This window comes from Netta rufina, assembly GCF_964035555.1.
Source record: "Netta rufina genome assembly, chromosome: 2".
Classification (NCBI taxonomy): Eukaryota; Metazoa; Chordata; class Aves; order Anseriformes; family Anatidae; genus Netta; species Netta rufina.
The window spans coordinates 52,619,465-52,647,149 of NC_140124.1; the positions used below are offsets into that span (position 1 = coordinate 52,619,465).

The 27,685-nt window shown below is 41.0% G+C and overlaps 2 protein-coding genes across 2 annotated transcripts in view; one reads left to right on the plus strand and one right to left on the minus strand.

The window, feature by feature from the left end:
• Window positions 1-11,160, plus strand: part of JARID2 (jumonji and AT-rich interaction domain containing 2) — a 201,111-nt gene extending 189,951 nt beyond the window's left edge. Inside the window, exons 13-17 of the mRNA XM_084281620.1 lie at window positions 1,549-1,606; window positions 2,583-2,767; window positions 4,774-4,957; window positions 6,483-6,590; window positions 8,032-11,160. Coding sequence (XP_084137746.1) covers window positions 1,549-1,606; window positions 2,583-2,767; window positions 4,774-4,957; window positions 6,483-6,590; window positions 8,032-8,208 — 712 coding nt within the window. The 3' untranslated portion in view covers window positions 8,209-11,160. The remainder of the gene's footprint in view (window positions 1-1,548; window positions 1,607-2,582; window positions 2,768-4,773; window positions 4,958-6,482; window positions 6,591-8,031) is intronic.
• The window catches only part of DTNBP1 (dystrobrevin binding protein 1), a 71,725-nt gene continuing 52,334 nt past the window's right edge, over window positions 8,295-27,685 (minus strand). Inside the window, exons 8-11 of the mRNA XM_084282077.1 lie at window positions 16,867-17,022; window positions 14,815-14,958; window positions 10,254-11,573; window positions 8,295-8,843 (exon numbers count right to left, since the gene is read on the minus strand). Coding sequence (XP_084138203.1) covers window positions 11,326-11,573; window positions 14,815-14,958; window positions 16,867-17,022 — 548 coding nt within the window. The 3' untranslated portion in view covers window positions 8,295-8,843; window positions 10,254-11,325. The remainder of the gene's footprint in view (window positions 8,844-10,253; window positions 11,574-14,814; window positions 14,959-16,866; window positions 17,023-27,685) is intronic.

The window sequence follows — 27,685 nt, forward strand, 5'->3', positions numbered from 1 at the left end:
ACGGTACTCGATAGCACAGGCATCATCCATGGCATACTAAAGGTTGTGAGAGGAAACCCCCCAGCAAAGAGGGAACCCCCCACTAAGCTTGGCATGCCTAACCACCAGAAGAAAGGCGTCTATCTGAAGTAAGACAGAAATCCCCTTTACGTCCAAAAGGTGAAAATGCAAATAGAACAACTCCCTTCCCACCCAAAACAGCAGCAAGATGAACGCAAACACAGACTAATGCAGGCCAAAGAGAGATTCTGAAGAACAACTGGCTAAAGGCAAGAAGAACAAAAAATGTATAAAAGAACGAGAATGGGGCAATCAAACATGGCTTTTGTAGAGAGATCGTGTCCTCCAGGCCTTGAAACTTCCTGCAGGACGTATGGACAAAGAAGATCCAGCTGTCAGGGTGTGCTAGCATTTCTGGAAGCCTTCTGGTGAAGCTCCTCAGTTGGGGCTCTTAAAGAAACTAACCTGCCATGGCCCAAGGGGGAAAAGTCATGCACAGAAAAACAATGGGTACGAAGACAAGCAGAGGATGGAAACACGTGGACAGTTTTTATCATGGAGGGAGGTCTCCGACTGTGTTCCTCGGGAAGACCAGCACGGTTCAATGTATCCACGACTAACCTAGAAAAGGAAGCGTGTAGCAAAAATAATCTTTTATACTGAGGGTATCGAGGTTACTGGTAGCAAAAATTAAAGCTATGAGGTGTGACAGAGAGAGATCATGATGCTGAATGGTCTGAGTGAGAAAATCCTAGGTGAAATTCAGTGCTGAGAAATTTTGAATGACTCACGTGGGAGTAAGAAAAATCCTAATTTGACAGACACGGTGATAGGCTCCAGAAGAGCTCCTGCTGCTGAGGAAGGAGGCTTTCAGCTTCCTGCGGACCTGTCAGCAAAGTGCTCCAGAGACGTTTTTCTTTTTTAAAAAATTGCATGTTAGGAAATCCAGGGACAGAGCAGAAAAGGGAGCAGAAACACCGGTATATTCATATGCCCATGACTTGAATACTTGTGCAATTCTGAATCCCTAATTGCAAAAAAGATAGAGGAACTAGAAAAAGTAGAGTGGAGATTGATGAATAAAGGTTTGAATTATCCTGTGTTAACTATAAGAGCCTGGAAAATTGATGAGCAAGAGAAGTATGTGAGAGTAAGACCAGCTACAAAGTGGCAGGAAGATGATAATTATGATGGGAATGTTCGGTGTCTCTCATGGCATTAAAAATGTCATTAGAGAAATGATTAGGTAGCAGGTCGAAGCCAAACAGAAGTCTGTTTTAAAATACTTATCTGTGCGTTTCAGTACTGTACGTCAGAGCAGATTGCACAGGGACTCAGAAATTCAGATCAATGCCCAGCCCCAGTGGGTTGTGTTACACACAGCACACGTTTATGGCTTCAGACCCTGGGCTGCCAGCTGTGCACCATGGCAATGTGTCTGCTCTTGTGGAGCTTTTCTCAAGCCAGCTACCACGGCCTTTTTCCCTGCCTGTGGGGTGTTGTCTGTGTGGGCTTTTGGTCTGATTTCGTGTGGCTGTTGTAATGCAGCCTCGGACAGTCCATGAACCAAATCCAGTGGGCACCAGAACTCCTGCAGCGCCCAGAGGTGCTGCTGTTCCAGCCCCCGGCTGGCTCTAGTAAAGAGAACACACTGCAAGGGACGCTTTTCTTACCTGTGAACACCTTTTGAACACTTTTCGGTCAGCAAAGGGTACTGCCATTAAAAGCATAAGCAGAGAGGAGCCAGTCCGAGGCAAAACTGAGCAGAACTGAAGCTCCCTCTTTAGCCCATTGCCTCCGTACCCTGACATCAGCCTGTTCTGCTCGTGCTTGTCTTTATTCCTAATCACCTCTTACGTCTGTAGTGTTGTAAGGATGAAAAACGAGGACAGCCCTGGGCTTGCAGCAGGTCAGAAGAGATCTGACAGGATAGCTGAGAGTGGCATCGCGTATTACTGAGCTTCGGTGATCGGGTTGCTTCTCTTGGCCTCCACAGGAAAAATGCATTTTTAGGGAGGGGATCTAAAAGTGGTGGTTCCTCCACTTCAGTGAACTGCATACTGATGTAAACCCGGGCATCATTTTTTCATTTTTCTCATTCTCCTGACATCTCTTGGCTTTTCCAGTGGTGAAATGTGATTTTTGTTTTCTGAAAAAAGAGTACCTGAAATGTGGTGGCACTGGAGTACTCTTTCTTTCTGTCCGTACATGCAGATCTTTTCCTCTGCATTAAATTTCACAGTGAAGTGTGCTAGGACATGGTAACACACAGACCGATTTCTTAGTATAAATGCTACTGCAGGTACTTACTGACCTTGTAAGAAAACAAAATGTTAGCTATAATGGGCACTAGGATATTCTCTGAGGAAGCAGTTCATTGTGACTGGTAGCATGCATTTGGTTTGGGTGTTAGAGCTTCCTGTGGCACTGGTTCACCTAAAGCATGTGCAGAAAGTCTTCTTTCATAGTCCAGTGCTGGATGTAAATTAGGAACCTAAGTACTTTGGTTAATTTAGACTAAAGAAGGTTTTATTTTGGGTTGTTTTAGAAGGCTACTTTTTGCTGCATTGAATTCATTCTAGGTAACTTTTTTACTTTCAAACTTTGCTGAAGTAATTTGGAACTTTCTGTTCCAGGAAATGAAGAGACGACGTATAGCCAAACCATTTTCAATGGAGAAGTTGCTTTATCAGATCGCAACAGCGGAAGCAAAAAAGGAAAATGGACCGACTCTGAGTACGATATCATCACTTCTTGGAGAGCTCAGGTAACGAATTGGGGGCCTGGTGTACCTATTTTGTTTTCATTGACAGACTCCCGAGGTGGATAATGTAAGTAACCATTCCAGACACGTATCTTGCACATCCTTAACCAAGCGAGAGCCCAGCAAATCTGTTTGAAGACAGCCGCATGTGGAAGAAGCAGTTTCCTCGGCTGCTGTGAGGGTGCCCGTGGTTAGGATGTCTTACTCTAAGAATTCCATACTGCTGGCACCATCCAAGAACTGAAGAACAGGTTGGCTCGGGTTTTTCTGTCCTTGGGTCTTGATGCTGAGAGTCAAGACTTCCTGATGTGTTACGTGAGCTACTCGGTGCCAGGCGGTTAGATGCCGCTTAGCTTTTAACCCCTTGGCATCAGCAGCCGCTGTCAATCCATGCCAGCAGCGTGGGTTTTGCAGCAGGAACCCTTGTCTTCAGCATCAAGATCCTTACAGTCGTAATGTTGTTTGTATACAGAAAGATTTTGTTTTTTTTTCTTCAACCACTGAGTAAGCGAGCAGCTTGTGCATGGGTGCTCATGCATCTTGCATTAGCATTTGAACGTTTTTAACAACAAAAGCTTCACACTCCTTTTTCTCTCCACAGTGATTAAGGAAACATATTTAGGGTTTCTCTAAAGATAGGTAAAAAAAAAAAAAAAAAAAAGAAAGAAAATATAATGTTGCCTGGCTTCCTGTGTAATGTTCTTCTCTTTTGTTCCCTACCATGTAGTTGCTACCTATCTTTCAAGTTTGTGACAACTGGTACTCGAGATGTCAAGAAAGTTTTGATGAATGGAATCTACAAAAACTGTATTTAACTAACTAGCATGTTCATTTGGCAAGCTTCCAGTGACATATTGAAGGGGAACGCAGCCCATGTGTTGTTTTAGTGTTCAGAAAGAAATGCAAAGAGGTGTGCTGACTCCCCCTTCCAGGTGTGCTGACTGCTTTGCCTGCAGCTGGTTGTCCTGCAGGAATAATCATTTCTACGCACACTTTTTTTTTTTTTTTTTTTCCTTGAAGAGGAAAAGGCTGCAAGTGCGAAAGGTGAAACAGAAATGTTGGTGCTTGCTGTAAGAAATCACATCGACCTCTATCAGAGTGGTTCTCAAACTTGTTCCTATACTGAGGTTGGAATTCTCTGGAGAATCTCAGTCCTTCCCGTGGCTGCATATGTAAAACAAAACCCCAAACCAGCCTGAAAAAAACAACCAAAGCGGAACAATGCACCCTGTATTTTTTTTCTCTTTGTTTTGCTCATATGCTGTGTCTTTTGCTGCCTCCTTTCCTGACCTGCCTTGGGTGCTGTTTCCCCAGGCCATTTGCTTAGCATGGCTCTCCGCCCCTCTTCAGCGCTGTCTGGCGGTGAGATTTGTTATCCTCCCCTTCTGCTCAGCTCCCTCCACACTCACTGTCTTCCTCCCAGCTGCAACCCGCCCTGCAGTCCCTCCGAGGTGTCTGCTGGCCACCTTGCAGACACAGCGGGTGGAGGGCGGCTGGAGGGCTTTGTCGTTGTTCCTAGTTGACATCTCCTCCTTTTTCCCTCGGGTGTACAGCAAGATCAGGTCCTTGGTTCAGCGCTGCCTCCTGGTGAAGGTGGCTGAGTTACTCCCGGCAGCATCGGCTCCTCCTCCTCCTCCTCCTCCAGGTGGCTTTTGGCAACTTGAGGGAAGGCAGGCACGTTAGCCACATCTCCCAGCTCTCCACACGCCCCACCGACCTCGAGGGAGCACTCGGCAGTCCCCAGTTCTTTGTGGAACAGTTTGAGAACCACTGGCTTGATACAGTGGTCGCTGTTACAAGCCTGAGATGACTTTTGCAATTAGGCAGCATTTCTGTGGTGCCGGCCGTCTCTCACCACGCGTAGGGAATGGCACCAAACTCCTGTAACACTCAGGGCTTTGCTGCGTGCAGTTAAGATTTCGGTGATGATCGTGGTCGAAGGGTGATTATACTTGGCTTTGTGGTGTCAGGATGAAATCCCAGTTACTAATTGCATCCGATATTCACAGGGACACGGAGCTGAGGCAGCGGCGGCAGCTGTATGAGGCAGGTCTCCACTCTTCAGCACGCTACGGCAGCCACGACAGCAGCAGCACGGGGGTGGATGGAAAGAAAAAGCCTCGAAAGTGGTTGCAGTTAGAAACGTCGGAGAGGAGATGTCAGATTTGTCAGCACTTGTGCTATCTTTCCATGGTAGGTCAAATGCTCAGCCCCCCGTTCTGTTTGTAACACACTGTAATGGACTGGGAGTGTCTGAGAGAAGACGCACGACTTACGGGGTCATCTCGTGTGCCTCACACGGGCTGCAGGGATGTTGATGTGTCAGAATGCTTATCGCCTGAGGCAGTGGTGACAACAGTTAGTGCCAGCCGGCTTCCTCCCCCATAAGGAAGGGTTGAAGGAGCCACATGAGCTGCTCTCGGACACCCACCTGCACATCTTCATTGCACTGAGAGGGGTAATGAAAATACCTGCAGGCTGCCCACAGCAGTAAGTCGTGGCAGAACGCTGCTCAGGGTGAGCTGGGAACTCAGATGTATGCCCCGAGTCTCAGGCGTGCAGGTACAGCCCCTGCTGCTCTAGTTTCCCTGCAGGGCAGATTGCAGGGTAGATGTGTCCCAGCTGTCAAGCTATGATGCTGTTTGACAACCTGTCCACTGGAAAATAGGAAGGCACGCCTGTGAACTTTCTCTGTTTGTACAAGTACCTGCCTACTGGCTTCCAAAGGCGTGCCAACCACTGTGGTAACGCTTTCAGCTGTATACAGAACAACCAGAAATGCAGCAGCTTCATTAAATATACAAAAAGCCCCCCCACAATCTTACGCATCACCTCATGCCAAGATCAAATACTTAAATATGATACAGTGTGTGTCCATAGTCAGCCTTTTTTTTCCTGTCAACTTTTTTTTTCCTTTCCATTAGAGATTTTAGTTTCTTGATGGAAATCCAATGTTCCTGTTGAATGATGCGATGTAGCTGTCCCTCCCTATGACAGAATACACTGTTGAGCCATGTCTTTAGACCACTGGGCAGCTAAGACATGTTTAAGCAGCACTACTTTGAATTAACTTCAAAATGAGTTAGTTAGTTTAAAAAAAAATCAAACCAACCAAAAACTCCAATTCTGGTCAGTGTGCTGTGGATACGATGAAGCTGTGTATGTGTAAAAAAAGGGAATGACTTTTCCTTGTCATTCTTAACAGCAATAAGGGACAACAAGTCAACTTGTTTGTCAAATTCCAAGCTTTGTGTTTTAGTCAGCTAGCCAGCTGAGTAAATGTGACCTCTGCTGAATAAGACAGTAACTAGGGCATCCTATGGCTAAGCTTTTGATTTGATTCTTACTCAAGGCAGCATTGAGAGTAACACGAAACTGCTGCTTTCAAGAAACTTTTAGGTTATATATTAGATACCAGTAAAGCTTTATACATGTAACAGTATTTAGATTCATCCTTCACTTCTAATGGTGAAGCTTTTTTTAATTAATATATATCAGCCAGCATTAGCACTCAAAAAGGAATATACACTTTCTTCTTAGTTCGTTCCAGATTATTGCACAGTGTATGTCCATCTTGTTTACTCCTCCCTTCACTAATTTATAGCGAGGTACAGGTACAGTAAATCACACATTACAATGGGAAATACTGTGTGCATAACACAGCTACAGTTTGGAGCTTACTGCATATCCCTCCCTCTCCCCCTTCCTCTTTTGATAGGTTGTACAGGAGAATGAAAACGTTGTCTTCTGCTTGGAGTGTGCCCTGCGGCATGTGGAGAAACAGAAGTCTTGTCGGGGACTGAAAATGATGTACCGTTACGATGAGGTCTGTACGAGCGTAGCTCTGCGGTGCTGGTTGCCTTTGTACTGAAAACCTGGGATTAGACTTAGCTCTTTGTCATGCCAGGGCCTCAGGAGACTGCGTTGTGATGATCTCAGTAGCAGAAAGAGAGGGAAACATGATTACAAAGATGAAGCCTGAAGTCTCAGTGGGTGGTAGAGATCAGAGATGCCATTTAGTGCTTTGGGGTGCTGTAAAACATGAGGCTATGCTTTGTTCGGTTAATTAATGGTCACTTCTGTGCTGTTGGTAGCTGAAAATGCACTTTTGACTTACAAGAGGTCCAGCCTGAACCTTCTAAAGCCATCTTGTAGAGTACTTCTAGGTGAGAGTTCCAGTAATGGCTTGGAGTAAAGCACAAATGAACTCAAACTGACGATGTAGGACTGTGCCTGGGTTCTGGGCAAACAAAATCAGCTCTTTAAGATCAGTGCTGGTACAAGCTGTCCCTAGACAGATGTCTCGGCAGCTTCTGATGTATGTGCATGGGGGTCCAGAAAAAAAACAGAAGGTCAGAGTGAGTCTGGGAACGAGCATGCCACTGTGGCTTGCTTCGATTTTAATTGTGGGCTCGGTAACATGCTAAACACTGAAGAGTTTCAGGAAACTTCTCAGAAATCTAAATGTATTTCTTGTATTCTTGAGATTGTTTAGTCTCGTATATCCTGTGTTTTCAATGGAATTGCTAACTGTTGAGGTTTTCAAAGCCACCCTTCATCAGAATCACATACAGTAATAATTTTTGCTAGGTTTTATAATTACAAAGGTATTTTGGGCTACATTGGAAAAGAAGAAAATCTCTCCTTGAATACTGCATGTTTATTAATTTTTCAAATGAAAAAACTGTCAGAAAGTTTCTGCACTTCTGAAAGATGCTAAATGCATGCCTAGAGGTTTTTACATGATTTTTTTTGAGGGCTGTGAATAGGGGTGAGGAGAGAGAGAGAAAGAGGCTGCATGTCAAATGCCATATGTTAAAGCTATTTTTTAACTGTTGGCTATACTTAATTAGGAGCCTGCTTCAACCTTGCACAAAACTAACTTCCCAAAATTCCTACCAGGATGGGAAAGACAATTCAGACAAATTGCCACCCACCCCCAAACTTCATCTAATCGCTGAGTATAATGAGATCAGGAGTGGCGATGTAGCCAAGACGCTCAGATGTGCTGGTCAGGGACTTCTGTCTCTTTCTTATCTCGGTGCCCACAGCCCTTTCTCCTGCATGGCAGCAGCTGTAGTTCTGTAGCAGCTGATTACTGTCTTTAAGGGTAGAGCAGGGAAATTTCAGCAAGTAGATTTTTTTTTTTTTAAATCTTGGCTGGGTGCTTTCAGTCAAAAAGGCAACATTACCTATATGTCAATTAGAAGTGCCCGGATAAAGAAAAAATGCTGATTTGTGTTCTGTTTTTCCCACTTTCTGAACAGGAGCAAATAATCAGTCTAGTCAATCAAATCTGTGGAAAAGTATCTGGTAAAAATGGCAGCATTGAGAACTGTATCAGCAAGCCTACACCAAAAAGAGGACCTCGTAAGAGAGCGACAGTCGACGTGCCATCATCTAGGCTTTCATCCTCCAGTTCATCCAAAAGTGCTTCAAGTTAATCCTGAAGATGCCAACACTCTCATTTTGTCAATTTATATATATTTTTTGTAATTATTATACCATAGTTTGGAGTACTTGCTGTAGAATACAAGCTGTCTTTGCACTAGCTCTAAAGAAGATTTTCTTCTGGTTTTAGAGAACTAATTTTGTTTTAGCATTAAACTGTTGAATTTTTTTTTTTTTTGTACTTAGACTAGATAGATACAGCAGTCTGATTTTTTTAAACTGCCGTATGTTCACTGTTTTAAAACCGGCAAGGGGCTGATAAAATATTAATTTGTATTGTCCCTATGGCTGAAAAAATAAAAAGCCTTTTTGGTAACTGTGAAAAAAGGCTTTTAACCCATTTTTTGAATAGGTTAAAGTTTGATGTGTTTTATAATTTGTTCTCCAGTCATGTGAGCAGATTTTTCTAGAGAGAAAAGGGATAGGAGACAAAAACTTGAAAGAAATTGCTTTACTTTGGCTGTCTTTTATTCTGTCACAGCAAGATGAGTTTTGTAATTTTTTAAATTGGAGAATACACACTTTCTTTGGGAGGTTTTGGCAGCTGAAGATGGACTTTGTTTCCTAACTGTAGGCAAAAGGAGGAGATTTGGAGTATGTTCTCTTTTACCAGCACATCACTATGCATCTGTTTTGAGGGGGAAAAAAATAAAAATTAAAAAAAAAAAAAGGAAAAAAAAAAAAGACTGCCTGCCTTGAGGAGTCATGTGAGGGAAAACTGTGCCTGATTTCATTAGGAAATCCATTCTGTTATTTTTTGGTGCTGTTGGCTACTTTATCAAAAACCCTTCAATAGCATCCTTTAAAAAAAAAAAAAAAGAAAAAAGAAAAAAAAGTGATTGAAGCCATAAGTGCTTCTTTTGTCATAGACGTGCAATCTTTCTAACATTCCATTTCCATTCCACTGCTGTTTTTCACACCTTTACACAGTCGAGCATTAATTTTTGTTTTGAATTTGTTTCATTATATGATCACATTTAGAGCCACTAGCAGGTCTGCATATTTCTTTTGAATGTGAAAATGCATTTGCTTTCATCTTGTCTATTTTTTTCTCTTCATGTTGTAACAAAAAAAAAAATCACACCTTTTGTACATATGCCTGTAAATTTTTTTAAATACTTGAGCCTTTTCTTGGGGTGGGGGGAGGGATGGCGAAGAGACAAGATGAAGAAAAGCCTTACGTTTCACTTTCTTCATCGGTTGGATTGGATGCTTACAGGGTTTTTCTTGTAACATTTATAAGTGCTGCTTACATCACTGAACAACAACAAAAAATAATAATGGAGTAGCTGTTGCCCTTTTCTGGTTGTGTGTACAGTATGTGTGGAATAAAAAAGGGAAAATGTTTTCACAAACTGTTTTGTTTCGTAATTGAATTCAACAATACCGTAGCTACCCATATTGCACTGAGCTTGCCAGTGGTGACTGTCAGGAAAGTCCTATAATACAATTTGTTGGTTGTTGTTGCAGAAGACTGAACTGTTTTGGAATATTTAACAATAACATAAACAGAGTCAAGTGTTTTCAAATGTGGTTGTCTGGTTTTTATGGCCTTGCTGTGTACTTTTTCCCTCTTGACAGTAAACTTCTGACTATGGCTTACAGTTTGACATTTAATTTATTAGCGCTGCTCTGCTCTCTTTCCTTGTAAGGAAAGACTTCATGTTGTTTATTGCCAGTTTTTTGTTTACTTTCCAGGTTTGTACTACGAGGTTTAATAAAAAAACAAAACTTTTTTGGACACTTTGTCTGTCTTCTGGAAAGTGAGTGAGTAAAGTAAGCTCCTTCAAGAAAGATTTCTTTCAACAAATGCTGGTTAAATACAGAGTAAGTATCAGATCGTAGGCAGTGAGCTTCTAGCTTGCACACCCTAGAGGTGAGGAAACACTTTGTCAGATACCAGGAGCTGCAGCGAGTCCTTAAGGAAACTGGGCACATCCCAGCTGGCTAGCAGCAGGAGGTGCCTCAATCCCAACCATTAGTGTGTCAGGGAAAGGCCCGGGAAGAGATCTATGTCACAGCTCATCCTTTTACTTACGCTGCTTCTGATTACATTCCTTTTCTCAGTGCATGAAGAGCAGGAGTCAGGAAACTTCTCAAAGGAGAGCAGATCCCTGCAGAGTGTGAGACTTGACAAGAAACAGGTGTTAGACAGGTTCAGTCCTCCGTTTCAGAGAGAAAATGACTGCAGAAAAAAATGAGGGCAGTAAGATGATGACTATAGGCAAGGCCTAAATTTTGTAAAATGTATTCACTTAATTTATAATTTATTCAGTTTCATTTCCCTTAAGTTGCTGGCTTGCATCAGTGTAGTCAAACAGATGTTATCATGGAAAAGTAAATTACACTGGTGCTCAGTATAAATAACCACTTTTTCTGATTGCTGAATTAGTCTCCTCTGTTCACTGTCATGAAGAAAATATTTGGGCAATCAAGTAAAAGACATGGTTGGGATAGAAATACTTTATTTTATCTCAAAAGAGGAGTAAGCTTATACAATGCTACGGTATCTGCTCCACAAGGAGTAAAACATTTCAGTACGCATCTCTCCTCCTTTGATAGCTTTTTTTTTTGTTTCCTTAACACCTATGATTAATAAGTTGGTCCTGAATAAGAAGTGTGAAAGAGTAGATACTGCTGCTTTAGTAGACAAAGGCAGTAGGCAGACAGTAGGTAGTAAAGAGTAGAAAATTGCTTTTCATTTTGGTTTGGATCCTAAATCTTCAGTTGCAGCAGCTGAAAACATGCAAGGAACAATTTGGGTTCATTAATATACATCAAATCTAAGTATTTCCCATCAGCCATTTAAAGGTTAGTGGTCATAGTAACTTTTATCTTTCCCCTTTAATTCTTTTATACATGGTATATACAAAAGTTTTACTGCTCCCCTGAGCCCCAAGACTACTGTTAAAGTGTGTGTGCTTTAGGCATTTTTTTTTTTTTTTTTTAAAAACCAACCTCCACATGACTGGCAATTCTGTAAAAAGGCTGTATGACTAGTAAAAAGGTCTGGCTGTTACGATTGGTTTAGCAAATTGTTACACAGGCAAGCTCCGCATTCATTTGTTCATTCATTCCAAAGTCATTCTTAAAGGATATGGTTTTACGATTCAAATAGTTTGAGAGTCACTTTCATCACTAACATCTGAAGCACCCTTTCTTTCGGTTACAGCAGCGAGAGCAGTGTCCACTTGAACTTCTTCTTCATCGGACTGAATAACCGGAGACTCCCCTTCACTGGCTTCTTGGCTGGCAGAATCAGTACAGGTTGACGACAGCGAGGACAGTTTCTGTCGTAACTCAGACTGGCTGGGAACCTGGAGACTGATCTCGTTCACATAGGTGTTGGAGTCGGGCCCTTACGGTCGGAAAAACAACAACAACAACAACAATCAAGCTCTGGCTCTGAACCCAGACGTCAGCACATTAACTCAACTCAAGGCTGTTTTTTGAGCGCATTTAAAGCTCCTTCACTTCTCTCAATGCTTTTGCGAGATGCCATAAGGAATCTCACAAAACACAAAGCTGCCTTCGGGCTTTTCTGACACTGTTCTCAAGTATAAGTCACAGTTGGTTTTAACGTGGTTCTGATGGTGTGCTTGTCTCTCACTCACTCTTGCATTGCTATACTGGAGATCAAATAAGACTGCAGGAGCGTTACGTCCTGTTGCAGTTAGCTGATGCCCTGTTTGCCAAGACTCCTTACTCATCCCCCTAACTCTGACTCATAAAGTCCACCCAGACTTCAGCATGTGCTGAGAATCAGCACCAACAGGAGAATCCTGCACAAAACTCCACCAGCTGCCCGTCCAACAGAACGACACAAAAAATCCTGAGTGCAAAACAAAAATCCCACAACCAAAGCCACAAATAACCTGGGAGACAGACAATAAAAAGCCATCTCCAGATTTGACTGAAAATGAAGATGCAGAAGCAAAACAGATCCTTGCACTACAGCATGGCACAATTCCTTTTGTAAAGCAGTAGTACAGCTCAAGTAACTGCGAATGGGATTTTAGGACTATGCTTCCTCTATACCCTATGCAAAAAGGCTTTTTCTAGGCAAATTCTGTGTAATGGTGTTCACTTAGTTCGAGAGTTCAGATTTCAAAGTTATTTACATCCTCTTCTCTGGCCACTTCTGGCAGTAAATAAGGAAAAATGGGGAAGCATCTACTTTTTATATCTGATCCACCATTTAAAACCCTTGTTTTCTTACCTGCTATGCCTGCTATAAACTCTTAGAGCACCCAGCTTCAGCACTGGGTAACCTTAGTGAGAAAATCCTTCCCAAAACCCTGTGGGATTATTTAAGAATCTTATTAAAACAAGTTTCAAGACAGTCCAGGTAGAAATGAGCTGATGACAACACCTTAGCCCTGCCCAAGGCTGGCTGCAGAGCAGTTCACACTGCATCGCCCTACAAGTGCTCCTCACAGTCTTACCAAGTAACTCAGAGTGTAATTTTAACAAGAAAACAGCCGTAACAGCATCTGGAGGCAACAGGAGCTGCTTCTACTGGAGGTAAGGTACACAAGGTGTAGCTCGGGCACACTTCTTGCCCCAGCTGCCTGCAATCTTCAATTCTGGACTTAAACTCAGGCAGCAAATAGCCCTGCGTGTGACACTGCCTTAGCCTCTCTGGGACACAGGAACTCCAGGGGGAGGCAACAAAGACAGGCACTGAGCACAAGTGACGCTAGGTAGATGTTTCCACAGACACCTGTCTGTATGCTGTGCACACCTGCACGCTTTAGATTAACTGACACCACGCACCCAGGAGGGTTCTGGAGTGGCAGAGATGAGTCAATTTTTCAGTACAGCTTGCTAGCTACAATGAAAAACCAATGCCCATAAACTGGCACCATTTATAGCAAGACAAATTTGAAAACGTTTTAATGTCTTCAGCTTATTTTCATTTTTACCAGTTACTGACAAAACTTACCTGCTTTTTGTGGTGCTCAGTAAAATAGTGAAATCTTTCCCTGACCATCCCACCTCTCCACTGCCAGCACAACGAACAGCTAAGAGTTATCTAATTTTTCTGAGAATGCAGACTACTGCGCATCTGACTTGATACTAGGATGCAAGGTCCTCACTCAGAGCAAGTAAATCCCTTCTAACCAGAGTGAAAGGAATTGTCTTGAGCCACAAAAGTCAGATTCACAGGGCTGTTCCACTGAGTAGTAACAACTGTGCAAGTCTTGCTGCAAGCCCATCCCACCTCTGTGTTTAACATAAAGTGCTGGCACATTATAGCACTATTACACTATATTACAGTGTGCATGTGTATGAATATAATAAATATATATACACTGTAATACTCGCATTACAATACAAAATGAATACAGTTATTTCAAAGGCTAATAAATTTTAAACCTATTTAGGCAAAAAACAACCACATTTAGTAGACTCTGCGCTTCCTTAGCTAATCCAGTTACACTGTTTGTTGTCAAGACACGAGGCCTCTTGATCCAACATCTGCCAAAACCAGCCTAGGGAAAACAGCCCTGGTTTCTGTAATTACTTGCATGCGCAAACAGTGATTAACTTTACTAATACACGACCTGGATGTTCGTCAAAAAACAGCCATCTGAATTTAGTTTTTGCAGTAAAACAAAAACCTTTAGTTATCGCATGCCTCGACCACTTTCCATAAGCTTTTCACGTTCACAGCAGGTAGTAATACGGAGGAAGAAAATTACCACAGGATATTCTTAAGTCTTCTTTACTTATCCCAAAATATAGGGTAGGATTTAGAGTGCACTGTTCCTTCACTGTAAGTACTGTTATAGAAATATTTCAACTTGTATTTTGAAAAGAAATCTATAGACATTTAAAGGAGCTTCTTCATCTTCCCCAGGAAAACTCATTTTGGTTCTTTTATTTTAGTACTAAAATAAGTTTTTAACTGGGAAAACACATTTCCCTAGTGGATAACTTATCCAGAACTACTAACGCCTTGCTGTAAGCAGACTCCCCCATCATGCTGCTAATTACCAAAACCTACATCTGGTTTTGTTCATCAGAATGCATAAAACAAATTTTGGATTACTATTTAATCCAATGTAGCTAATATCAATAGCAGTAAGAAGGCTACACAGAAGAGCTGCAGTATCAGAACCACTCTTTAGAAGCTTCCAGAAGTGCTGTATACATATGCACTGCTGCATTCAGTCAGGTTTCTGAATATACCTCACTGAAGATCTTGCATTATACAGCTGGTCCAAATATACTTGAAAATACCAAATTCTGAATCTGTTTCTCAGAAAGCAGTCTTAAAAATAAAAACCCAACCACTGCAAATGTTCTGATGGTGATTGGTTTGTTAGAATGACCTCTATCAACTTATATCAAGAGAAAAGCCCCAGAAAACTTCATGTAACACATAACTGATCCATATATGAGATGAAGTTTTAGTAACCAGAGTCCAGAAGCGAGCTCTCTCGCATCACAACTTAAGGTGAACATTCTGAAAACCACTAGTGAAAAACATTGAATCGACGTAATGTTTTATGAGGTAACTTCATCGCATATTAAAGCAACTGTGGTGATTTATCACTTTGTTTCTAAGCACACTGTCATTACTAGTATCATACCCAGCATGGGAGAAAGCATATTATTGTCCTCGCCTCCTGAGTTTAAAAAGACATCAAGTGCTTCTTGGTCAGACATGTCCATTAGGTCCATCTGTTCCAGCATGTCCACATTCACTTCCATGGAAGACATACTGCCAATTGGCTCTGTAGTAAAAATAGTGCAGTGAGCAGACTGACAATCAGCTACACAACGTTATTACCTATAAAGGCTTTCATAGCTGCTATAATTGTATGCATTAGTAATAATTAAACCAGATATGGAAGGAGCACACACACGTCAGATTGCTCAGCGGCAATCTCAGCCCAAATCCAAAGACTCTCCGTGCAATATTTGTTGTAAAACTAGTGTCCATTATAACTTTTGCAAAACTAAATATTTTTAGCAAAAATGTGTATAGCAACAGCAGCAGAAATAGGAGAAGATGAGGCTCAGGGACAAACGCTGGAGTTTTCCATTTTGCCGCACCCCCCTCAACTAAAAGTCTTTTCAGAGAAAAAACAAACACACACATTTAAACACACAATCACTAAGTGTCAATAAACATGGGGTATGGAAACTAGAAATAGGAATTAATAGAGAGCAGTCATTCTTCCTCATTCCATCAATCAGTGCAACAAGTGACAGCAGTATATAAAGCCTAGGCTGATGCCCAATGTCTTCTCCCAGCATGGGGACTTCACAGCATTAATTATTCAAGCAAACTATTTATTGTTGTCAGTATAAAACTGACAAATCACAAGGGAATTAAATACCTGAGTAAGCATCTTATTCCTTGAATAATAAAGCGTACAAACAGAACAAGCGTGTTCAGGGGTTCCCAAGATTTAAGTCCAATTGCTCCATGTGTAACACCAAATATAACGAACAGTTTCATGGTTTATACAAGTTTAACAATTACACTGTTAAAAGCCTTCATATTGAACTGACATAAAATTGTGTCACTCAATGTGTTTTTTCTTCCATACATACACAGTTTTACATGTATTGTGGGATCGAATTTTTCATAGGAACAATTTCTTTTATATGTATGGGTTCTGCATTATACTACAAAGCTGAAATTCAGAAAGGTGTGCATCCATCTCTCTCAGAGTACTGCATCCACTAGCAGCAGTGACGATGCTGATTTTTAGTGTGAGTGGATTACACACACACACACACCAGAAACTAGGAGATGCAAACTCAATTCATTCCTAGATCAAAGGAATTTAAAGCTTACATATCCCACTTCTCAGAAGACTGTCCAAGCAACCAATATAGAGCATTCTGCAGATTCGTATTTATAGCACTTGTGCAGAGAAATCAAAATCTTGGATTGTATTCCCTGCTCCAGCATTGCAAATGACAGCAGACCTGGTCTCAGAGCAGGGACAAAATCTCTACATTTTTCCTGCTACACAAATGACGTTATTTCCTGCTTTCTTTCTGGTCCTACAAAGCTTTTGGGCCAACAGATGGATACCTCCCCCACAGAAGTGTCTGCAGTCTATGGCATTCTTGTGCTTTAACTAGCAGGGAGATGCCAGACTTGTCTCATAATAAGGAGAGAGCTTAGTCTGTATTTCTCATGTCCAAATCACACACTCTGCACATTGCATAGACAATGTAAGAAGCTACCATCTGGGAACTGTTTTGAAAGACAACACTGACATTTGCCTACACCTTTAAATTTTTTTTCTGAGGCGTGTTCTGCCAGGTGATGATCCCACTTTGGAATCTGAGGGCACAGAAGTGATCACCTCTATCCACATTTCCAAAGATAAGGACACCCTCATGAGCTGCAAAGAGTGCTGTTCCAGGTGTACCTCAGAGCTTTGCATTACCTCAGACAGCAAGCAGAGAGTCTGACAGATTTTCTAAAGTTTTCTTGATTTTCCCCTGGGACCCAAAGGTTGCTTTAAGAGCTTATTTAAATTTTCAGTTCCACCAAGAGAGAATGTAGACATTGCAATGCTTCAGCTACCCACATTAAACCCACTGCTGACTGCGACCCCTAAGCAACATTCTCTACATTGTGAGTTTGTGGATGATACAAAAGGTATTTTAAAACTTGCCTCGCCTCTCTGCTATCTGCAAGTATCCTGTAGAGAGGTATTGTTCCATATCCTGCTGAAAGGCTTCTTCAAAGAATTTCTGACGTTCCTTTAGCTTCATCTGCTGGGTGTGCTCCATATCCAGAACCTTCTGTGCATGTTCAGCATCCAGCTCAGCTGAGCATAAAACAAAAAAAAAACAACAAACAAAATAAATACATCATGTGTATACCCCCCTGCCTCTCAAGATTTGAAAGCTACAGCTAAGTTCAATAGTGACAGACTGTTGTTACAGACTGTTAACACAGGCTGTTATAAAAAGGAGACTTCTGTGCTTTGCAACTATATTTTAAAACTGACAGGCTAAGAATACTATATCAGGCAGCACAATCTTAACATTAAAGTGATACAATTATTTATCCTGAGGCAAGATGCAGATTCCTTGAACTGCATAAACTGCAACACCTGAAAGCACCATTATCAATAACCAGGATTTCAGAATCAGTTAATGCTGCTGCTGCTATTGTACATACCTGACACACACACAATATTAATAATTTGACTGTTTCAGCGCATTTTCATCACAATCCATTACGAATACAAGTGGAAAGATATGTATGTATGCATGTATGTGCAAACATAGAGATACACATACACACGCGTGTATTGTCTGTGTGAGACATCTTGGTTTTGTCAACCTTCAGGTAGACTGGGAAAATATCTTGAAGATATCTTAGATGTAGTGCAGGTGCATATCTAGAGAAGCTGCAGAGGCAGCCTGACTTGACATGAGGTAGGTAATCAGCACTGTTTTCAATGACAACAGCACACAGCCAATAACAGCAATACATAGGGTCTTTTCTGTATGCAGCAGCGAAGGTGATGATGATACTGACACCAAACAAGCAGAGCCAACTGCCACGAATTACTAAGACGGTGCCAAAAAGAAAAGGCCAGCTTGCATAACTTGTTCAGACATACAGTGACAGCCAAATTTGCTTCTACATATCTAACGCTGGGTCTCTAGCAGTTCCTGATTTCTACAGAGAAACAAGTATTTGACTGTGTTTCAATAGAAGATCTCCTTCCAGCCTTTTTGCTCTACAGGAGTCACTGGGCAGATGATGTATAAAAAAATGAATTGTCGTGTTCAGTGAAGAATAACATCTTCTAGGATAAGATCTAAACTGCTGAAGCACTAACAGTAGCCAGATTACTACCACAATATGCTTCAGCAAAAATGCTTTTGGGAGAAATACACGAATTGCAAGTGTTCCTCTCAAAGTTCTCTGTCCATTTGTCTAAGCTGGTCTCACGAGCTCTCTGCTTCCAGTAAAAAGAAGAAACCGCTAGCAGAGCGGCTGATGGAAAGGGTGGGGGCGGCAAGAAGAGCTGCAGCTCTGGGCTGTGCTACCCATTAGGGAACGCTCCAACAAATACTGCTGGGTAAGAAATTCCAAGCTTTCACACATCAGACAGACACAGCTAGAATATGGCATCCATATGGATAAACGCTGAAAGAGCACAACGTTTTCTAGGATAAGCATCGTGTCGATCTTCCAGGGAAAATGCTGTATTAACGGTATTTTAAAATAAGGGATTAATTAAAAGCATTTACCATAATGGAGAGTACTATCAAAATCCCAAATATGTTTTATTAAACCAGGCAAAAATATTAAGAGAGCAGTAATTCCTTCTGTAGCCTGCATCAAGGTCACAGTCCACACACAGAAGCATCCAAGCTGTGATCGCTGCCAAAAGGAGCTATAAAACTGGACTGACAAACCAAACATCCATTACACCATCAATAAATTAGCCGAAATCTTTTTCTTACAGCAAATTTCAGAAGTAAAAGATCAGCGTGTTATAAGGGAAGCACTTTCCTTTCAGTCAACACATCTTTATTATCAATTACACAGCTGTGTACAAGGACTCCCTATTCCCTGGGGCGAGCCCTTTACTACAGTCCCGAATGATACGCAATTATTAACAGCATTGTGGATGGGGCAGAAATGCTATTCAATTCTAATAATAAAAGCCGGCGGCTCTCACTGACAACAGAAATTTCCTATTTTCTAATATATTCTGACAGTTTTGCACTCTGTATTGGTAGCTCAGGATATTTTAAGCCCCAAAATAGAGATGGTCTCCAAGAAACATATGCGACCGGCACAACTTTCCTAGCTCTGCATTATCTTGTTTATTTTCTCCTTTTGCCTCAGATGTTCTGTTAACTATTGCAACTACCACTGGCCATGGCTAAATGCTAACAGTTAGTTGCCTGCTGTACTGATATACTCCAAAAAACCCTCAACATACGCTAGCTGAAGAGCTCCCCTAGGCTCGCTCTCCAACGTCAGCCGTAGAGGGTTAACATGGGAACCTCGCCGCATGATTTCACACTCTGCCAGGTAGAATAAAAGCTGCTGCTTGGCTAGGCAAAAACAAACTGCCACACCTGGGGCTTCTGTTTGCTGTCAGAAATGTTAAGGATGGCTGCAGCAACAGAAAACAGGTGCATATATATATATATTTTTTTCCACCACAAAGCTATTCAGAACTATGTTTCCCATAATCCAAGAGTAATTTTTATGCATCTATAAAATACTGAATTGACCCAGCAAGTCTATTAAGTCCCAGAGCTCTGAGGAAGACAACATCATCCCTCACCCATACCCCCTCATGCTGCTCCTGTCCACGTGTGAATTCTTACAGACATCACTGAGACCCGACACACTTAAAATATTATCACATTCACCACACAATTGTACCTTTGAGTTAGTAACTGCATCGTTTCTGAAACACGCTGCTGTGTGCACAGGAAAAAAAGGCAGACTGCAGCGGAAATGCTCACTTGCAGCTCGACGCTGACTTACAGGAGTTGCCATGATAACCCATGTACAGGGCAACTTCCAACTCCGAGCCAGCTATGACTCTGGGGAGAGCGGAACTAAAAGCAGGCAAAATAGTTATTAAAAACTGGAAACTGAGGTACCGATGTGCAGTTCTTTGCCCTGTCCCCAGGACCAGCTGCGGGTACCATCGCAGTGGCCATCCCACAGCCCACCTCCCTTGCAGCCACGGCACGGCCTGCTCCTCCTGAGGCCACGCAGTGATGGCACTCTGCCACCCGACTTCCACTTGCTACAAAACCTCTTTTCCTATAAAGTGTTCCCAAAAGCAGGCAGTTGGGTCTGTCACTGAAGCAGCCCCCAGCCCAAAGAAGCACACACAGCCTCACTGAGGTGCCACAGGGCCCTCACCTCCTCTGGCGAGGGGATTTACCTGGCAGATTTGGGGAGCACTCTATTTCCCCCCCAACGCCTCAGCAGGAGAAAAAGCCACAGTCTCTGGTGCTCTTGCCCCTGTAGATCCTGCCTCTGCTGGCTAATGGGCCCAGGAAAGCCGTGCCAACTAATTCCAGTCATTAAAAGGACTGCTCTCTGAGGTCAAAGGAAAAAAACAGTGCTGGGAGAGTAATCGATTCTCCCTACAGATGTCATCCCACTCCCCTCCTAGAAGCCCTTTCTCTACAAAAACCTCACCACACAGCTGTGCAAATAGGCCAAACACTTACAAGTCAAGCCAACACTTTTTTGCCTCAGTCTTCACTGGCAAGCACTCTATCCACACCACCCAACTTGCAGAAGGCAAAGGCAGGGACTGGGAGAATGAAGACCTGTCCAGTGTAGGAGGAGATCAGGTTCAAGACCATCTAAGGAACCTAAAGGTGCAGAGCTGGTGTTGTTCAACCTTGAGAAGAGAAGGCACTGGGAAGACTTTACAGTGGCCTTCCAGTGCCTAGAGGGGGCCTACAGGAAAGCTGGGGAGAGACTCTGTGTCAGGGGGTGCAGTGATAGGACAAGGGGTAATGGCTTTAAACTGAAAAAGGGTAGATTTAGATTAGATATAAGGAAGAAATTCTTCCCTCAGAGGGTGGTGAGGCCCTGGCACAGGCTGCCCAGAGAAGCTGTGGGTGCCCCATCCCTGGAGGTGCTCAAGGCCAGGCTGGATGGGGCCCTGGGCAGTCTGGTCTGGTGGGAGGTGTCCCTGCCCATGGCAGGGGGCTGGAACTGGGTGATCTCTTCCAGCCCAAACCATTCTCTGATTTTCCAGTTATACAAAACATGTTTCCTGAATAAGTATGGCTACAAATAAAACAAATTAGAAGAATGACTACAAAAAAAAAAAAAAAAAGCAGCAATTGGAAACACTGTTTTGAGATTGCTAACACATCCCCTAGACCTGACAAGAAAGTGAAAGATGTCAAGCTGTCCAAATAGATGGCTATTGGTGCTTTTATACTGTTATCCAGTCAGTTTACTTCTCCTCAATTAACGTACTACATTATAGCTCCTGTCAGCCCGATCCTCCAGCCTCCCTCAGGCCCTCTGGGTGCCCTCCATCACCTCCTCCAGGAAGGACTGGTGCTCTGGCCATTACCAGTGTCCTCGTGCAGTATGGTCCATCAGCTGCCACCCCCTAAGCCAGCCGAACAAACAGCTGTTTACCCCTCTCATTGCCCATCCATCCAGACTGTAACTTCACAATTTGCCTACAAGAATATTCTGTGAGACTGTCAAGACTTGTATACTCCCACCATTAGGAAGCTGGCTGTTCACAGAACAGCTGAAAGCCTTCAAACATCGGGATGATGAAAACGTAAAAACAGACAACAGATGACAGCCAACCAAGTTTTCAAATACACTACAACTGGGTAATACAGGCTTACAGCTGCCTCATTATTTAATTTAACCTCTTAAGTACAGTATAAAAACAAGACAAGATGCTGCAGAGTGCCTCAAATAACACAGGTTTTCTCAAAAATGTTTGAGTTATTCCTGATGGAATTTAGATAACACTTCACTAATGTGAGGAAGGAAGTCCACTCTATACTTTGCTGAGAAGCAGTGGGGAAACTGAAAAAAAGAAAAAAAAAAAAAAAAAGGATATAGGTACAAAAAGTCTTTCTGATCCAAGTATGAAAGAAAACAAAATAAGAGAAGACTAAAAGATGTAATTGTTTTAAAACTCTGATTCAACAATTCATCTGTAAAGTAAAAAATTTCTCTTTCAGGTGCAAATTCAAATAACTGCAAACCAAAAATTAAGTCCTGACTGACTTGCCACTGAAGTTGGGTTTTTGCTAGAGTGCAGTGACACAGGATTTTGCTTCAGTCAGTGAAGTCTCCAAAATGTCATCTCTATTGGAAAAATATACATAGCTCCAAAAGAGATTTATTCCCTTGAAATTCTTGTATGAAGAAATATTCCACTAAAATCAAGATTACTTAAAGAAATTTTATTAAAAGACCAGACATTAAAAATTATTGCATTCCTTGATAATTTTTAACTGGAGTTTTTATAGATCGCATCAGAATATGGGAATGCTAATTAGCCAAGAAATATTCCAGTCGAGAGGGAAATCAGAGGTTTCACCAGTGCAGAGGAATTATTATTTAAGTTTCCCATTAAGCAGTTTCAGTAAGTTGGCTTACCTTGAAAGCTCCTTCTAAATAAACAAATTGCTTACTTGAGATCCTTCAAAAAATACAGAGTAAGCCTCAGTAAATGTCAGAACAAACTACTGAAAATAACTGCATGCATATGTCAAGATTCTAGTTATTAAAACAGCACCTGGAGGAAAAAGCAGCTTCCGACCAACACAACAGGAAACACAACTTGGGAAAAGGTTTCCTTGTAACTCCAAACCTTATCTGGCTACCAGGAAATCGTTATAATTAAGAGATACTAAAAATACGCCCTACCAAACAGTACAAAATGGGTTCAAAAAATGTAACTACATCTAGGATTAAAAATTTGTAAAAAAGAAAAAAATCACACAAACCTTTATAACCATATGCCTCACATGCTGTGAAAAGAATAGTAGAGCTTGACGGTATGAGGATTGTCCAGGTCAGCTAAGCAAAAGGTTATCACATTTACATTTATTTTACTTTCACATTTTTCCTAGCTCTCTCCTACTCTGTAAAGCCTTGAAAGCATGAGGTGACCTTTCTGATGCAGACCCGGGGCTTGCTTACTGCAGATGAGGATACACCTGAGCTAGGGAGAGACTGCACCCAGTTAACAAAGGTTTGGGTTTGTTTTGGTTTTTTAACCAATTAATACAACCCACACAGTCAACTCAGGAGTTCAGTCAAGTCTACAGCATCAACAGTTAAAGATGCCTTCCTTGTATATCAAAGCATAAGTCCTGCCTTGCCCAACTCTACTTTTTGCAATAAAACAAACAAAACATCCCACAAAGAAACAGCACCCGTATGGCACATCATATTCTTTGAATTGCTTTCACCTTTCTCTATTTTCTGCAAGTTTACAAATATACCAGGTTGAGGACTCCTCTGTAAAGTGGTGTACAGCAGCATAACAGACTACTGCCTTCGAACCTGATCTACCATTGTTCATGAACTGTTGGAATCCTTTTGGACATTTTATTTTCATAAAAATATCCTGAAACCTGAGTGTATTTGCCTAGTTCTCAATTAAGAGAAGTAACTAACTTAAGAGCAGACCAATTTTCACGTCTGAAAATGTGTTAGTCACTAATAATTTCAGAATTTTTAAATTCTGAAACACTTCATTTACGGTCCCAAGCACACTAAGTGACAACATTTGTCTTGCTAGAAACCAGTATTTAGCAGCATGATTTCTGTGGGATGCAAGTCCCGAGAACCCTCCTCAACTTGCACCAGGACAGGACCTTGTAGGAAAAGGGTCTTTCAAGTTCCCTTTTACTCCTTTAGTCAGATTTCTACGAACTGAAAGAGAAGGTGACAAGGGAAGGAGAACATTGAACAGAAACTCCCTAGTATAAGAAGCAATTCCAAAATAAACTGGCAAGCATCTGAGCTCAGGCGCTTCTTTCCTGCCTCCCTATGAATCTACTATTTGTGATACTGTAAGAACAACAATTCTGTCAGTAAAGTGCCAAGTATTTGTTTTCAATACAAATTATCTTGACATGTATCTTCAGTATGTATAGGTTTATTTCTGAAGACAACTTGAATTTAAAATCTAGCCGCACATTACAGAAAAATCCCACTTCTACTATCAAATCCCACTTTGTACTTTCAAATAGTTCAAATGACTCAGCATTAGCCTACTGTCATGAACACTTATTTATTGTATACACTCTAAGTGTATTTCTTTTGCCTCACCTCAAAATACCCATTTTAAAATGGAAAAACTAATCAATAGAAAATCTAAAACCAAAGCACTTAAAATAGAAACCACAGAACTGCAGCATCCTATTCGGGTTTGTGAAAGTCCATGAAACTGTCCCAACTGAGGTTAATAATATTCCATCATCCAAGTACAAATTGATCTATTGAACAGTTCAATTACTATTTTTCATTCCAAAAAGGTAACCATCTCTGCTTTGGAACCAGAAAGGTCTAAAATAAAGACGGGCAAATAGCTTCTGCTACTACAAGAGTAGTGCTAATCTTAACATTTGTGCATCTCTGCGATATTTGCCTCTAGATCAAATTATATGCATGCATAGACACATAAATAAAGTATGAGAAACTGTTTTGCTGTCTCTACACATTGTGCACATGCTGGAAATATGGGTTCCACAACATGGCAAATCAGCTGGCAAATATCAGCTTTTATTTGTCCTTAAGATTAACACCGAGTCCCAGACTCCTGTTTTGGTGAAACTTTTTTCGACCCAAACTGCAACCATCCTCAGATATACAGATTAGCACAAAAATGCCATTTGGTGCTCCAATAAATCTTGCCCCAGAAAACTGAAGGTGAACACATTTTTGTGCTATTGCCTATTAACTAGAACAAAATGAGAGTTTCACTCCACGTTGTATTTTCACAATAACTAGTTTTTATGATCTGAACATGAAGTTTACACCTCCCTCTCCAAGGGGAGGTGTAGAGCCTGCTAAAGAGTCTACGTGGATTCACAGTCTCAGTATTGAATCTCAGACTCAATCTAATCTGATCTACTTTACACCAGATACCTTATCTTTCCAGGCTTATTTCTGATTTCTTTCCAGGCTTTTCTGGACAGAAAACAAACAAACAAAACCTAACAAAACATAAAAGAAAATGTATTTACATTGCAAAGAATCCAATGCTTATGGAAAATTCAAAGCTTTTGTGTTTTTCTATTTTCCCTGTACACAGACCAGATTTGTCGGACTAATTGCTCTGATGAGGCTGCCTGATGGACAGATACAGCCCTCAATACCCTCAGATTCTTTGTTAAAGCTCTCAGGACAAACCCTCCAACTCCATTCTAAAGTAGTTTCCAGGTAGGAGGGAACACGTTGAAGGAACCCTTCCCAGGCAGCAGCTTTATCTCTTCAGGTTTTAGAAGACCACTGGAGACACTTCACTGACCTTAACTTTTGAAATTCAAAATCCAGTTTTCAATGGACATAGTCAGGTATGTTTTCATACAAGCCTGGAAACTGAAAAATGTCCTACTATTCACCAGTGCTAGGACAGACCGCTCAACTTTGGTTGACAGTGACACATTTCAGATGAGAAGAGGGCTACTGTTTTTTTTTTTTTTAAAAGGCACACTTCAAAAGAAATGTTAAATTAACATAATCAATGTCTGCTTAATCAGAAACAGAAAAGACAAAATGCCTTCCTTTCACAAAAAAATACACAACCATTGGAAAGAGAAATTGATTGTTTCCTCATCTCTTCCACATGATATGGAATTCAGTATGCATTATGCAAACTATATTTCATACAAATCTGCTCTACAAATGTGTGACAAGTAACCACGATGAAATGTCTACGTCCATCAGAACTCCGGAAACATTTTTTTCAATAGCGAAGGAGATGATTTGGTATACTCAAGTTATAGTCAATGTATTTGATGCTGGAAATCATTGTAAATCATCAGTCTGCTTTCATCTGAAGCCATCATACAAGTAGAGTTCCGAAAAGCACAGAGCCTGGGACTGCAGTCAATCAGCTGTACAACCAATTTCTCACTCATCAGCAGTGATTTTATGTTAGTGTTAAGAACACTATGGCCTTGCTCTAAAACTTAAGTGGGGCTGTCACTTTAATGGAGCCTAAACTTCACATTTTCAACGAATGACAAATACATCCCTTATTTCAACAAAAAAACGGCCAATAAAACCACTCTATTCCTCAATTCCAGTTTGTTTACAGTGTCAAAATTTCATATGCAGTGATTTTTTAAAAAGACCATTATAAGCCAATCATTTTATCAGCAGCAGACGGAATACTTCAAGTATTTATTTCTTCTCAATGCCTTAGTCTATTTACACCTCTGTTTCTGTCAAAGCAATTTCTCCAACACAAACAAAAAACCCTGCTACTCATTTATGCTATTGCTGCTTTCTTAGAAGTCAAGAAGGAAAAGGATCATTAGATTACAAATCCAGTCCAGTTCAAAAATGTTCAGTGACTGTCCCCAGATGTATCACACTGACGAATATCTGTGGAGGTCCTAGTGGTGACCAAACTCTTGTGTTTTGATGCAATTAGCAAAATGAGATCATTCACGCTAACAAACTGGTATCTAGGATCATCCTAACAGGTTCTACAAAGTAATATGCGAGGGCAGTAATTTGCTGACAGCTATCAGAGATGCTTTACCAGTTGAGGAATTTTAAAATACCTGAACTCCTAAATTCATTATACATGGACTACTGGTTTGACAGGCCACCTTATTATTTTTTTTTAAAGACCTATTTATTTTCAAATGCAAAACAAAGATGCCAGCATTCTTTTTAAAATTGAACACATAATTGTGCTATATGCTATTAAAATTAATTTGCAGCATTAGCAATGTCATGTCCTTTCCAGACTTTTTGTAATCTTTACAAGAGCGTTATTCAAACTACATTACAATAGTCTCTAAAACTTAAAAAAAACCCTGTTGTTCAGCTAACGTGTTGCTGTTAAATTCAGCCAAATGGACTAAGACAACTCTATGGGCATGAGAAAAGGAGGAGCAACCAAACAAAAACTGTACTAATTTCAATTCTTACTAAACAATGTGGCTGAACATAGGGCAGTATTTTCAGAATACATGACTATCTTCATGGTTAAAATTTCTCATTTTCTACCAAGGAAGGGTATTATGTGACAAGACACAGAGCATTATATGATAAGGGCAGAAACATCTGCTAGTGTGCTTTTTCCACTGAAAATTTTTATTTTTCAAAACCAGAATGGCTTAAGTGAAAAACAGTTCAGTTAACTCTTAATCACAATCCACGCCCTAAAGCAACTTTCAGTATGTCAGTTCTAACAAAAGGATATTGAATTTCAAAATTTTAAGCTTTTTCCAATGCATCTCGTTTTCACATATTAGAAACCATGCCACTTGCTTCTTCATTTTATTTTGTACTGAATAAAAAATGGTTCATATCTCAGAAGTAAAAGATTTAACAAAAAAAGAAACCCAGACAAAACTTCCAGCTTGCAAAATTCTAGCTGTCTTTGAACAGCTCAGCTGCAAGAATAAATTCTTCTGATGATCTTGAAAAACATATTTTTTAAGATAAGGATTTTTGGAGAAGAAGAAAAAGTCCTGAAAGATGATTTGCTACCACTGGCTTGACAACTTACTTGTGTGCTGCCTTCTAGAATTGTTCTAAATTTTTCAAATATTGCATTTTTAAATATTAAAGGAGGAATAAAGGTCTTCCTTACAGATAATGTCAAAACACTTCTATAATTCTACTGCTCATTCAGAAAAGCTTCTGTGACTTTGCCACGTCTATTTTTAAAGACATTTAAGGACAAACCTTGAAGAGCAACCATAAAGGCAGGTGGAGAACTAAACCCTACCTTCCTTACATCTACT